General features: G+C 38.2%; 1 protein-coding gene across 1 annotated transcript in view; it reads left to right on the top strand.

The window, feature by feature from the left end:
- The window catches only part of WDFY2 (WD repeat and FYVE domain containing 2), a 192,537-nt gene that overhangs the window by 120,581 nt on the left and 56,020 nt on the right, over positions 1–15,936 (top strand). Inside the window, exon 4 of the mRNA XM_005908956.3 lies at positions 14,992–15,046. Within this exon, the coding sequence (XP_005909018.2) occupies positions 14,992–15,046 (55 nt within the window). The remainder of the gene's footprint in view (positions 1–14,991; positions 15,047–15,936) is intronic.

A 15,936-nucleotide genomic window follows, 5' to 3' on the forward strand; every position in this document is an offset into this window, starting at 1 on the left:
TGCCCCCAATCTTTCCAAACATCAGGTCTTTTCCGATGAGTCTGGCCAACCCAGTACTTGGCACAGAGTTGGCGCCTGCTGCCTTGACCTCCATACAAAGTTTGGGTGTTTTTGCAGGGGTGCAGACACTTTCTTCTAGCTCCTGGGCCTGCCTATGCTCCTGTCATGCCTGCCTGATCCCTGGATGGAATCAGAAGCTGTAGCGTGGCACTGTCCATCATTTCCTGCATTTCCCAGAAGAATCCAGGACGTCCCTGGAACGTGTGTTGTGTAGGAGTCTCAGAATGACTAAAAGAAGAAAACCAAACATACCTTTCATTTGAGTGAACACAGAAAGTACTGCCTGTTGACCTCTTCCTTAGACTGACGAAAAGCTGAGGAACAACTTGACTTAGGTGAAGTGACCTCTGTAACCGCACAAGAGCCCTGGCATCCGCAGACGAATGTTTATAAACCCACAGAAAACAGTCGTCGTTCTTGTGAAATATGCCTTCGGAGGGTTGAGAACGGTGTGCATGTACCCAAGCGCGGGCCTCATTGACATGCTTTAATGACGGCATGTCGGCAACTCTTCTTTTCAGTATGATGTGGCCCAAAGAAAGAAATGTTACCATCTGACTGACTGATTCTGCAGGACATGGTTTTCATAGGAATTTAAAGAGACAAAGGGCGGAGGGGAGGAAAATTGACAGATGTACAGAGAAGCTGATTAGAATTGCTCCATTTTTATTTTTTTGCTGCATGCCCAGCCCAAAGCGCTGACCGTCAGTAACGGCCCTTAACATTGGAACGTAACCAGTCTTGCCGGGTTTTCTTCCTCTTTTCTTCTCTTTCCTTAATTTGATCTGAAACATGCCTTCTTCCTTTCCTACTAAATCTTACCAATAGAATGGTGCTTCCGTCCGCCTTGGCAGTTACGATGTGTTAAACGTCCCATGTAACCTCATACCCTGTCCTGTATTGATCGTCTCGCTGTAGCTGCCACAAATCAGGATTTTTACTGGGTCCATAATGTGATGGACCCAGGGTCTGTGATATCACTGTTTTTCAGTTTTAGCCCAAAAGCAGCAACCATAAATCTATCTTTTTTTTTTTAACTTGGTTTACCAAGGAAAAAACAAACAATCACAGAAATTAATGAAAATCTAAATATGATCTCAAAAAGCAGCATGTGAAACTTTGTTGAAGAAAATTATCCAATTTTGTGAATATACATAAAAGAAGACTTTTAAATGTCACTTCTTCCTGAAGTTAGAGATTTAGTAAAATTCCAATCAAAATTTTTAATATGATATTTAATTTTTGTCAAAAAAAGGTTATTATAATGATCATCTAGCTACATTTTTTAAGAAGAGAAACTAGGAGACACATAGCTTCTGTGTTAAGACATATTTTATATCTGCAGTAATTAAGTCATTTTCATTTTGACACAAGAATAGAATAGCAGATCAATAGAGCAGAGTTAGACAGCTCCCAAACAGACCCAATTATGTGTAAAAACATAAAACAGGCTAAAGAAGACATTATAAGTCAGTTGCAGATGGGAAAAGTTTTTAAATAAATACTGCTAAAGCAATTGGTTTGCTGCTAAGAAAAAGATCGATTTTAATCTTCACTTCATGTCCTACACCAAAATAAATTTCAAGAGCCTTAAGCAGCTTTAAACATACAAAATAAAGCTTTAAAAAAGAAAAATAAAAAACTAGAAGTAAACAGAGTGAGCAGTATACAGTCTCTAAGAGGAAGAACATATAAGCTTAAAAGAGTGGAAATCACAAAAGAAAATATCATATTTGATTAACATTTCAAAATTTCTCAATCTGAAAAAGCTGCTTAAATACAATTTTATGAAAACAACAGATGAGTTATTTAAAATATGATAGAGTATGGATATTATCTTCAAACTGTGATGCTATGCTAAGTCACTTCAGTCGTGTCCGACTCTGTGCGACCCCGGAGACGGCAGCCCACCAGGCTCCCCCGTCCCTGGGATTCTCCAGGCAAGAACACTGGAGTGGGTTGCCATTTCCTTCTCCAATGCATGAAAGTGAAAAGTGAAAGTGAAGTCGCTCAGTTATATCCGACTCTTAGCGACCCATGGACTGCAGCCCACCAGGCTCCTCTGTCCATGGGATTTTCCAGGCCAAGAGTACTGGAGTGGGGTGCCATAAGCATATAGAAATAAATAACAAAAACACTAAAATGCTATAGATAGCAGAAAAGTCAAAGAAGAGGAAATAACTAAAGTCTAATAAGTATTTTAGAGTGTTAAACATTTTTAAATTATATTTTTACCTAAGCATAGCAACTTTAGAATATTATTTAAAATTCATATTGGCTAGAATTGAATAAAATAGATTCTCTTTAGACACTGATGGAGAGGACATATTAATACAAACTGTTTAGAAAAAGCACTGGTAATATGCAGTGAGAGCTTTAGAAGTATTTGTGCCTTTATAGCAATAATTTCATTTCTGGAAAACCATTCAAAGAGACTCATCATAAAAACAGACAAAGATCATTTATAAAGATAGTCTTGTTTTTAATAATAAAATATTTTAATAAAATAATAAAAATATATTTTAAAATAAAAACTGGTGTTTTAGAAATTTAATGGTCAGAGACTAATTAGTTGAAATCTCAATATAGTCTTCCAATGGAATATTATGTAGCCATTAAACTTGTTTTCAAAGAATATTTAGTAACACGAGAACTACTTCAGTAGTACTACTACTATTCCAATTTAATGTGTTCTTATGTATACCAGGGAAAAGGTTGAAAAAAATAATTAAAATATTAACAGTATTTATCACTGGTAGAATTATAGACAATTTAAATTTCCTCCTTGATACTGTTCCACAGTTTTCATTTTTACTTGTATGATAAGAAAAATAAATAGTAAAAATAAAACAGTTCTTTAGTCTGCTTATTTCTGAATTTGAAATTCAACTAGATAAAAAATAAGTAAAAATATAGACTATTTGAAATTTTTCATCAAGTTTCATTGGAAGGATATACAAATAAATACAGAACTTTGGATAAAACACATTTTTTTCTCATCTACAAAACACTTACAAAATCATTACTATCTTCACCATGAAGAAAATCTTAACTAAATTCTAAAATGTAAAAATGTTACATGTTTTCTGAATATAAGCTAATAAAATTAGAAATTAACAACAAAAAACAGCCGTAAATATAACTTCTCATAAATTAAGAATTTTTTTCTAAATTACTCCTCATTTAAAGAGGAAATCAACATATAAATGATATATTTATTAATTCATAAAATAACACTGAAATTGTTTTAAAAGCAGCTGCTTTGTATCAAAACCTATGGAATACAGTCAAATCTATACCTTGAGAATTTTGCCATAAAAAAATTTTACTTTAGCATAAAGATGTATACATGTGAACCTAAGCATTCAGCTTCATTTATGAAAAAGTGATAAAGTAAGCTAAAAGAAGGTTGGAATAGAAAATTATAAAAGTAAATCTTGAAATTAGAGATAGAGAAAACAAAAAGACAGTACATAAAACCAAAAGCTGAGTTTTAGGAAGTACTGATAAAATAGACAACAAATTCCTAGCACATGTCATTAAGGAAAACTATAAAGATAAAAAGCAGATGATATTAAGTGTAAGAAAATAGATACAAGCATATTATATTTATAACCACCTAATTTTGCTGTAATGCAACATACATGTTTTTAAAAATTATTGGATGATGCATGATCACAGGATAAAAACCATAGGACATATGGGAAAAATTGGGTGTGGGAAAAATTGGGGCACGTTACTCAAAAAATTTTTCCAGAAAACAAAGTTTTGTTGGTGATATTTAAGAAATGAAGATAGGACACTGGTTAAAATGCTAGCATAGTTTTTATGCATGTGTTACATAGTTGAGGAATCCATAAACGTTATAATATATACATAATTTTACCTGGAAAAGACACAAAGCTTGCATGTGGAAGTGGACTTCAGAAAGGTCACAGTTTGTGAGTTATTTTGAATTAATGGAGGAGGTTAACTGAAATCAGAAGGCCAAGTTTTAACAGCAGATGAAGATAGGTGTGGTTCTCAGGCGGTGATACCCTGAGGTAGACGGTAGATGTTTAAGGGATGAGTGTGTGTGTGTGTGTGTGTGTGTACTGTGCGTTCCTGTGCAGCTCAGTTCAGCTGGGTTCAGTTTTCTATGCTCACCTAGTATTTCTGGAGGACAAAATCATGCGTAAGCACCTATGAAATCAGAGCTACGCTCAGATCATTCCCTAATATACCAATCCTGTTGAAACTAATTCATGTTTTCAGCATAAGTGGTGTAGCAGAACTGCCTGTATAAGAGAATGAAAGAATCAGAAGACGATATTAGTTCTGTAGTAATATATTTGAAAATTTGAAAATGAATGATTTTATAACAAAATATAAATTAATAAATTTGACTCGAGAAGTAGAATGCTTACATGGATCAATAGCTGTAATTGGAAATTAGAAAATTTTACGTAGACATGTCTGTGAAGAAGACATACAGATGGCCAAAAATCACATGAAAAGATGCTCAACATCGCCAATTGTTGACATGCAGGTCAAAGCCACAATCAGGTATCACCTCACACTGATCAGAATGGCCATCATCAGAAAATCCACATCAGTAAATGCTGGAATGGGTGTAGAATATAAATTGGTACAGCCACTATGGGGAACAGTGTGGAGGTTTCCTAAAAAAATAAAAATAGAGCTTCCATGTGATCCAGTAATCCCACTCCCAGGGGCATATATCCAGATAAAACCATAATTCAAAAAGATACATGCACCCCAGTGCAGCACAATTTACAATAACCAGGACATGAGGCAATCTACAATGAACATTTAGAATAATGTTATGGATAAAACATTAAAATGGATAAAGAAGGTGTGATATACATACACACACACACACACACACACACACACACACACACACACAATGGAATATTACTCAACCATAAAAAGAATGATATAGGACAGTGGAATATCACTCAACCATTAAAAAGAATGATATAGGATTTCCCTGGTGGCCTAGTGGATAGAAATTTGCCTACCAGCGCAGGGGACACAGGTTCGATTTCTGGTCCAGGAAGATTCCACTTGCCACAGAGAAGCTCAGCCCATGAGCCACAACCACTGAGTCCACGTGCTACAACTACTGAAGCCCGAGCGCCCAGAGCCTGTGCTCTGCAATAAGAGAAGCACAAAATGAGACGCCTGCGTCCTCCAGTGAGGAGTAGCTCCCACTTATCACAACTAAAGAGAACCGGTGCAAAGCAACGAAGACCCAGCACAGCCAAAAAGAAAGAAAGAAAGAAAAATTTTAATGTAAGAAAAAAAAGAAAGAATGTCATTTGCAGCAGCATGGATGGACCTAAAGATTTTCACTGAGTGAAGTCAACTTCTTATTGCACAACTCAGACTGAAATTGAACAAAGTAGGGAAAACCACTAGACCATTCAGGTATGACCTAAATCAAATCCCTTATAATTTTACAGTGGAAGTGACAAACAGATTCAAGAGATTAGATCTGATAGACAGAGTGCCTGAAGAACTATGGACAGAGGTTTGTGATATTATAAAGAAGGCAGTGATCAAGACCATCCCCAAGAAAAAGAACTGCAAAAAAGCAAAATGGTTGTCTGAGGAGGCCTTACAAATAGCTGAGAAAAGAAGAGAAGCTAAAGGCAAAGGAGACAAGGAAAGATGTACCCGTTTGAATGCAGAGATCCAGAGAATAGCAGGGAGAGATAAGAAAGCCTTCCTCAGTGATCAGTGCAAAAAAAAATAGAGGAAAACAATAGAATGGGAAAGGCTAGAGGTCTCTACAAGAAAATTAGAGATACCAAGGGAACATTTCATGCAAATGTGGGCTCGAAATGCAAAGATGGGCTCGATAAAGGACAGAAATGGTATGGACCTAACAGAAGCAGAAGATATTAAGAAGAGGTAGCAAGAATACACAGAAGAACTATACAAAAAAGATCTTCATGACCCAGATAACCACGATGGTGTGATCACTCACCTAGAGCTAGATATCCTGGAACGCGAAGTCAAATGGGCCTTACGAAGCATCATACAAACAAAGCTAGTGGAGGCGACAGAATTCCAGTTGAGCTATTTCAAATCCTAAAAGATGATGCTGTGAAAGTGCTGCAGTCAATATGCCAGCAAATTTGGAAGACTCAGCAGTGGCCACAGGACTGGAAAATGTCAGTTTTCATTCCAGTTCCAAAGAAAGGCAATGCCAAAGAATGCTCAAACTACCGCACAGTTGTACTCATCTCAGACACTAGTAAAGTAATGCTCAAAATTGTCCAAGCCAGGCTTCAACAGTACGTGAACTGTGAACTTCCATATGTTCAAGCTAGATTTAGAAAAGACAGAGAAAGCAGAGATCAAATTGCCAGTATCCATTGGATCATAGAAAAAAGAAGAGAGTGCCACAGAAACATCTGCTGCTGCTGCTGCTAAGTCACTTCAGTCGTGTCCGACTCTGTGCGACCCCGTAGATGGCAGCCCACCAGGCTCCTCCGTCCCTGGGATTCTCCAGGCAAGAATACTGGAGTGGGTTGCCATTTCCTTCTCCAACAGAAACATCTACTTCTGTTTTATTGACTACTGCAAAACCTTTGACTGTGTGGATCACAACAAACTCTGGAAAATTCTTGAAGAGATGGGAATTCCATCTGACCTGCCTCCTGAGAAATCTGTATGTAGGTCAAGAAGCAACAGTTAGAACTGAACATGGAACAACGGACTGATTCCAAATCAGGAAAGGAGTACATCAAGGATGTATATTTTCACCCTGCTTATTTAATTTATATGCAGAGTGCATCATGCGAAATGCTGGGCTGGATGAAGCACAAGCTGGAATCAAGATTGCTGGGAGAATAATTGATAATCTCAGATATGCAGATGACACCACCCTTATGGCAGAAAGAGAAGAACTAAAGAGCCTCTTGATGAAAGTGAAAGAAGAGAGTGAAAAAGTTGGTTTAAAACTCAACATTCAGAAAACTAAGATCATGGCATCTGGTCCCATCACTTCATGGCAAATAGATGGAGAAACAATGGAAATAGTGAGAGACTTTATTTGGGGGGGCTCCAAAATCACTGCAGATGGTGACTGAAGCCATGAAATTAAAAGACGCTTGCTCCTTGGAAGAAAAGCTATGACCAACCTAGACAGCATATTAAAAAGCAAAGACGTTACTTTGCCAACTAAGGTCCGTCTAGTCAAAGCTATGGTTTTTCCAGTGGTCATGTATGGATGTGAGAGTTGGACTGTGAAGAAAGCTGAGCGCCAAAGAATTCATGCTTTTTAACTGTGGTGTTGGAGAGGACTTTTGAGAGTCCCTTGGACTGTAGGGAGATCCAACCAGTCCATCCTAAAGGAAATCAGTCCTGAATATTCATTGGAAGGACTGATGCTGAAGCTGAAACTCCAAATACTTTAACCACCTGATGTGAAGAACTGGCTCATTGGAAAAGACCCTTATGCTGGGAAGCATTGAAAGTGGGAGAAGGGGACGACAGAGGATGAGATGGTTGGATGGCATCACCGACTTGATGGACATGAGTTTGAGTAAACTCCGGGAGTTGGTGATGGACAGGGAAGCCTGGCGTGCTGCAGTCCATGGGGTTGCAAGGAGTTGGACAATGCCTGAGCGATTCAACTGAAGTAAGTCAGACTGAGAAAGACAAATACCATATGATATCACAAACAAACTTACAAAACAGAAATAGAAACACAGATGTAGAAGACAAACTTATGGTTACCAAGGGAGAAAGGAGATGAGGAGGGATAAATTGGGAGATTGAGATTGACATATATACACTACTATATATAACATAGATAGCTAGTAAAGACCTATTGTATAGCACAGGGAACTCTACTCAATACTCTGTAGTGGCCTATATGGGAAAAGGATCTAAAAAAGAGTGGATATATATATGTATATGTGTAACTGGTTCACTTTGCTGTCCACCTGAAACTAACACAACATTGTAAATCAACTGTACTCCAATTAAAATTAATTTTAAATAAAGAAATTGGAATATCTGTCAAGAAGCTGCTATTTTTTAAAGGACTGGGAGTTCCTGATTTTATAGTTGAATTCTAATTCTTCAATCTGAATTGTTCATTATATTCCAGAAGATTTTTTAAAAGTTGTGTGTGCTCAGTTGCTCAGTCGTGTCCAATTCTTTGCAACCCCATGGACTGTACCCCACCAGACTCCTCTCTGTCCATGGAATTTTTCAGGCAAGAATACTGGAGCGGGTTGCCATTTCCTGCTCCAGGGGGTCTTCCTGACCCAAGGACTGAGCCTGCGTCTCTTTCCTCTCCTGCATTGCCAGGCAAATTCTTTACCGCTGTACCACCCGAGAAGCCCTCATACCACAGTTGATCTTAGCCAAAAGGCCGAAAAGCAGCCTTTTTAAAAGGTAAGATGCTTAATTCATTTTCTGAAGGTAAAGTGTGCCAGATACTGCTTTAAATATTTCATAAATATTAATTAATCCTCACTGCAGTCTTATGAGGCTATTACAGAGAAGAAAACTGAAGCACAGAAATCCTGAGTAACTTTCCCAAGATCATGTAACTAGTACATGTTTTAGCTGGGATTTTAACCATACAGTTTGGTTCCAGAGCCCGAGGTCTGAACTCTTACCTACCCTGTTCTTTGCTACCTTTAAACTAAAACTGAAGGAAGCTAGCTAGCTCTCTGGTTCCGCAGTGACTCTGAGTTGTATGAAGTACACCCCTTGAAAGGCCTAAAATCTGACTTCCCCCAGGGACTGCTAACAAGGAATAGGCAATGCAGCCTTCTAGAAGGAGGGGGAGGGGGAGTTTGGTGAGAGTTATAATCAAATTTTAAAGCAAGGGAGCAGAGAGTTGGTAGATAAATTCCCTCTTTACCCCGCTGTCCAGTGGGTTCTTCCAAAGTCTGGCATTTGTTCTGTCTGTCCAGAGACCTGCTGTGCTCTGGAGAACCAGCTGGGCTTCTTCATAAAGCACAGCCCAAATTAGTGACACGCCATTCATCTTTTTCTGCCTCACTTTGCTTCTCCCTCACTCAGACCATGGATACCACATCTCCAAACTAAGAAATAGCACTTAAGTTTCACCTCAGACACAACTTTTTAGGAAACCAGGCTGCAGCAGAATTTGAAGATGAAATTCCTAAAACAAGAAGTGTATATGGCAAATAAACATAGAAAAAGTGCTCTGACTCATAAGCCATTAAGATCATGCATATTAAACCATAGTGATAAAATAGACAATTTTATCTAGTTTATAAATATTAACAAAATATTTCTTTTACATTTATATAAAATATATATTTATATTTATAAAATAAATAATTGTATGTTAATTTGGCAAAAATTGAAAAGATGAGTAATATCTAATGCTGATTAGATATGGGCAAGTAGGCTTTTGTATGAGGGCCAGATGGTGGGGAAATGAAATTCTGCATACTTCTACAAAGTGATCTGGCAGAGTGTATTCAAATATTAAGTGTACACAATCTTTCAGCCAGCATCTTTGCAACATATGCATTAGTTCATATGTTTATACATTTGAAGACATTTCTTGCTGTATTGTCGTGATAGTAGAAAATAGGAGACAAGCAGAATGTCCATTTAATGAAAGATATTTGAAAAAAATATGGTATATCCATATTTTGGAGTGTGTTTTGCCCTGGAAAGATAGTTCTGATATACTACAAATGAAAAGAACAAATTATAGAATAATGTATATAATATGATCCTATTTTTATACTACACAAGAAACCAGAAAAAAAAAACCTATATGTTTACATAAGGGTTTTCTGTAGGGTGATAAAAAACATGTGGAAGGATACAATAGACTGTTAGCACTGTCTGAAAGGATTGAGATAGAGAGTGGAGATAATTACTAACCTCTTCCTTATATATACTGTGTGATTTGTATGCTCATCTATTACAGTGAACATTAAGACAGGTGTGATAAGAACCCAGCAGCTTTCCCTAAAATCAAATTTCAGGCAAGGGCAATAATTCCTTTTCAACCTTGATTCTTTCTTATGATTTCTTTTTAACATTGTTCTAAGAGTTCTCTAGATAAGGGAATAAGATTTTTTTTTTAAAAAAGGAAATAAAATGTATATTGACTGGGAAGGAAGAATTAAGACTATCTTTGTTGCAGATAACATGATGATCTATATAGAAAATCTCAAAGAATTGTAAAACAAAAACCAAAAAACCCCAAAATCTCTTGGAACTAATAAGCAGTCTTATTGAGGTTTCTCACTGGAAAAGACCCTGATGCTGGGAAAGATTGAGGGCAGGAGGAGACCAAGGGCAACAGAGGATGAGATGGTTGGATGGCATCACTGGCTTAGTGGACATGAGTTTGAGCAAACCCGGGGAAATAGTGAAGGAAGGAAGCCTGACAGGCTACATACAGTCCATGCGGTTGCAAAGAGCTGGACATGACTTAGCAACTGAACAACAACATTAAGATTTCAGGATTCAAGGTAATATACAAGTCAGTCATTTCCTGTGTACCAGCAATGAACAAGTAGAAATTGAAATTTTAAAAAAATACCATTAGCATCCAGAAAGATGAAATACTTGAGTGCAAATCTAACAAAATATGTAGATCTATATGAAAAAAGCCACAAACCTCTGGTGACTTAAAGAAGAACTAACTAAATAAAGAGGTGGTCCACGTTCATGGAAAACTCAGTATTGTCAAGAGGTCAGTTCTTCCCTCTTTGATCTATGGATTCAGTGCAGTCCCACCAACCACCCAGCAATCCTTGGAATTTACCCAAAGGAGTTGAAAAAGTATGCCCACACAAAAACCTGCCTGCAGTTGTTTGGTGGTGGTTTAGTCCCTCAGTCGTGTCTGACTCTTTGCAACCCCATGGACTGTAGCCCATCAGGCTCCTCTGTCCATGAGATTTTCCAGGCAAGAGTACTGAGGTGGGTTACCATTTCCTTCTCCAGAGGATCTTCCCAACCCACATCTCTTGTGTCTCTTGCACTGGCAGGCAAGTTCTTTTCTGACTGAGCTAGGAGAGAAGCCGCAGCTGTATTTGTAATTGCCAAAACCTGGAAGCAACCAAGATATCCTTTAGTAGATGAATGGATAAGTAAACTGTGGTACATCTTGTCAATGAAATATTATTCAGAGCTAAAAGAAACGAGCAATCAAGCCAAGCAAAGACATGGAGGAAATTTAAATGGGTATTAATGAGTAAAAGAAGCCAGCCTGAAAAGGCTGCTTAACATGATTCCAACTGTATGGCCACCTGGAATAAAGCAAAATTTTGGAGACAGTGAATAGCACTGTGGTGCCAGGGATTAAGCAGGAGAGAAAGATGAATAGGCAAAACACAGAGGACTTTTAGGGCAGTGAAAATACTCTGTATGATACTCCAATGGCAGACATAATGTCATTTTACATTTGTCAAAATCTACAGAATTTGAACACCAAGAGTGAAGCCTAGTGTGGACTTGGGGTGATAATGATGTGCGATATAGGTCATCAGGTCTAACAAGTGTACCACTCTGGTGGGATGCTGATGAAGAGGGAGGCTATGCATGTGTGGGGACAAGGGCTTTATGAGAAAATCTGGACTTGGGGTGATAATGATGTGCGATATAGGTCATCAGGTCTAACAAGTGTACCACTCTGGTGGGATGCTGATGAAGACGGAGGCTATGCATGTGTGGGGACAAGGGCTTTATGAGAAAATCTGTGCTTTCCTCTCAATCTTGCTGTCAATCTAAAAATGTTCTTAAAAATTAAATAAGGAAGGATAGAAAGATGGATAAAATAATTTTAAATGTGTATGTCTTTTATTAAAATTAATTTACTTATTTTGGATCGTGCAGGATCTTTAGGTGCAGATTGCAAACTCTGGTGGTAGCAGGTGGGATCTAGTTCCCTGATCAGAGGTTGTACCTGGGCCCCCTGCATTGTGAGCATGGAGTCTTAGCCATTAGACCACCACGGAGGTCTCTGTTGTTTTAATAAGGAAAACTGAAAATAATATAGACATTTGTCAACAGAAGAACATTCCAGTATATCCTATACAGTCGTTAAAAAGACTGAAGTTGATAAGTATGTACTTATCTGGAACGATGTACATGATTTGTTACCAAAAAATAATATTGTTAAATGATACTAATATTTTGTTTTATTACATATTCCAGTAATACTTTTCATAATAATTATCTCTGAGAAATAGTATCATAAGGAGCTTTTAAATATTTATCAGTCTTACGTTTCCTAGAATAGCAAATTGTCTGTTTGATCAAGAAAGTAATAATGAAAAAAAATGCTGACAGTTTCTGAAATTTTCTCCATGATTATGTATCTATTTTCATAGGAAAAACAAATGAACAAGAAATTAAATTCACCTATCCAGTGAACTGAGAATTTATTATATTTGTATATCTTAACCCTAAACACAAATCTACATCAAGCTGTTTTATTTTATATCCTGCCTGTTTCTGATAGGAGTTAATGTACCTTTTGCCCAAGCTAAAGAACCCTTTCAGTGTATTCAAAATAACATATGCACGATAAGAACTCAATGAACACTTGCCCAAATAGCAGTTGTCTTTAAGAAATACATTTTGTGTGTATGATAGGAAATTTGGGATGCTCTAAAGTATGGGGATGCTTTTGAACTGTGGTGTTGGAGAAGACTCTTGAGAGTCCCTTGGACTGCAAAGAGATCCAGCCAGTCCATCCTAAAGGAGATCAGTCCTGGGTGTTCATTGGAAGGACTGATGCTGAAGCTAAAACTCCAATACTTTGGCCACCTCATGCGGAGAGCTGACTCATTTGAAAAGACCCTGATGCTGGGAAAGATTGAGGGCAGGAGGAGAAGGGGACAACAGAGGATGAGATGGCTGGATGGCATCACCGACTCAATGGACATGGCTTTGGGTGAACTCCGGGAGTTGGTGATGGACAGGGAGGCCTGGCGTGCTGCAGTTCATGGGGTCGCAGAGTCAGACACAACTGAGCGACTGAACTGAACTGAACTGAAAATATGGGGGCACAGAAATAGATAGCTAGTGGGAAGCTGCTGCATAGCACAGGGAGCTCAGCTCAGTGTTCTGTGATGACCTGGAGGGGTGAGATGGATGGGGGTGGGAGGAACCTCAAGAGGGAAGCAATATATGTACATATAGCTGATTCACTCTGTTGTACAGCAGAAACTAACACAACATCGTAGAGCAATTATCCTCCAGTAATAAATATAAATAAAGAATGGGGCCCAGAGCTGAGCTATTCTTGCCAAGGATTAGGGGTGGTCGTGAACCATTGCTCAGATACGTACGTGCCTTTTTACCCACACTTACAAGCTCCTTATGGGAAAACTACTTGACTTCTCTAAAAATTAGTCTGCTCTCTTCAATTGTGAGCCTAGCTCTTCAGAAACCAGAAATGAATATTATGCCACTCCTTGAAGGAATAATGAAACGAATTTAAAAAATGACAAGTTGCATAATGTTATTACTGAGAAAAACATGGTGAAGAAAATCCATTTGCAGATAAGCTTCTTAAGGAGGGCTGGGGTGGAAGAGTCAGTACCCAGAGGGACTTGGTTAAGGTGTTTATCCTCTCACATCACCTTCGACTTTACCTTTGTGGCACCTAATCATGCACCTCTGAAAAACCACAGAAACCGTATGAACTCAGTAAATACCCGGATTGCAAGTCACGCGTCTGTGCGTCTGTCCTCCTACCGCCTTTCTTGAAGTCATCAAGGAGCAATCCAAATGTTTTGAAAAGATTCATTGTTCTGTTTTTCAGTTCCCATAAAGACATCATCAGTTTATTACTCTTGGCGGTTTTCCTTGTATTTGACAACCTATTGTTTAAGGATATATGGAAATATACTGTTTAAGAATGCACTGGGATGACCCCAGAGGGATGGTACGGGGAGGGAGGGGGGTTCAGGATGGGGAACACGTGTACACCCGTGGCGGATTCATGTTGATGTATGGCAAAACCAATACAATATTGTAAAGTAATTAGCCTCCAATTAAAATAAATAAATTTATATTTTTTAAAAAAAGAATATATGGACATCTCAAAATTTGAAATGCTGCTTTCAGATTTTGCATTTGAAAGAAATTAAAGGACTCAAAACCTGGCCTGAACTTATATACCTCTGACTGGCTTCTACCTATGGGTCTTTGTTTGTGCTTAGGTGAAGTATGCTAACATAAACACAAAATCACCTCTTCTGTGTCTTCACAAAGAGTATGTATAATGTGTTATATAGAAACTGATCATTTTGAGTAAATTTGAAACTGAAACTAACCTCATCAGATTGGGAGACACCTTTTACATATTTTGTTTCCACTATTTATTGACTATGTTTTGCATATCCATTTTTTCACTGTATCTTGACTCTCTACTGTGCCAAAGCACTGTGTCAGGTCCTCTGGGGGCACAGGGATGAGTAAGATGCAGCCTTGAGAAGCTTGTTATACTGGGAAATAAGACTGCTATTGGAAACCGAATCTTTAAAATAGCTAACTTATTTTCTTAGTAGATCATTACCATCCTGTTTGATCTCTGGCCAGAGACTTGCAAAATTTCAGCTGTGGTACCACCGAGAAAAAATGTAATTTGAATCGGATTTACCTTCAAAATTGGCCTGGATCAAAACTCTGAACTTGATCCAGTTTTCTTCTGATGTATACTTAAAAAAAAAAAATTAATTTCAGAGTTGTAAGGTTAAAAATTACGATAATTGCATTGGATCATAATTATGATTGTTACTTTTAGAGAGGAACAGAAAATGCTGAGTTGATTGGCAAAATACTAATGTTAGATGTAATTCAGTGATGATGTTTGCTTTATACAATCCAGTTTTTACCAAACATGTTTATTCACTTAAAGAATTTATTTTTGCTTAATATTTTCCTTCTCTTTTGTAGGAGTTTATTTTATCAGAAGATTATAACAAGATGACTCCTGTGAAAAACTATCAAGGTAGGAATTAGAGTAGTGTTTTCATTGCCTTAGACTTTGAAATGTTCCTTGACGGCTTCCGTGGCCACAAGAGGGGACTTAACTTAAAACAGTCGCTGGGAACAAAACACCGCAGTGCTTTGTGGTGAATATTATCCCGGTTTTGGAATCAAGAAGCAGAGGCCCAGAGAGATTGGCTGACTGGCATGTAGTCCCGTGGCCGGTACAGTTGCAGAGCCGGTTGCAGAACCAGTCCAGTTCCCATGTGACTCCTGTAGCCATGGCCTTTGTCCTTGGTCTCCCTGCTCCACCCCACTGCCTGCAGACCCTGCAGCAGACTTGGAGAGTGGGGCCGGGCTCGGGAGTGAGCTGCTTCCCACGGAGCTCGTTCCAGTTTTGGTTAACGGTTGTAAAGGGTTCATATTGTCTCAGGGAAGGCGTTCGGGTTTTATTGTGTCTTCAACATTGGCATTGTTCCATAGACCATTTACACAGTACAGATCAGGAGCAAGTTTTCACTAAGGAGTGTTTCCTCCAGGTCAACAGTGGCAGGGCCCAGAACATTAGAAGTAGACCTTGGAACATTTAGAGGTCATTTCATCCACATCTCATGACCTCATTCATGATCATCCGGCCTCTCCTCTTGAGGTATCCTTAGACATAGCAACCCTTCCTGATTTTAGAAAATTCTCAGCATTAAGTTCTTCATTTCTAGATGTTGAGCAAAAATTCATTTCCCTATGGGTTTATTCTTTTTTTTTCCTTTAATAAATATTTTTTTAATTTTCTTTTGAGCCTTTTATTTTGCATTGGGGTCTAGCCCATTAACAATGTTTAGGTAGCTTCAGATGAACAGTGAAGGGACTCAGCCATACATATACATGTATCCCTTCTTTCCCAAACTCCCCTCC

This window comes from Bos mutus, chromosome 12 (genome assembly GCF_027580195.1).
Source record: "Bos mutus isolate GX-2022 chromosome 12, NWIPB_WYAK_1.1, whole genome shotgun sequence".
In the NCBI taxonomy this organism is placed as follows: domain Eukaryota; kingdom Metazoa; phylum Chordata; class Mammalia; order Artiodactyla; family Bovidae; genus Bos; species Bos mutus.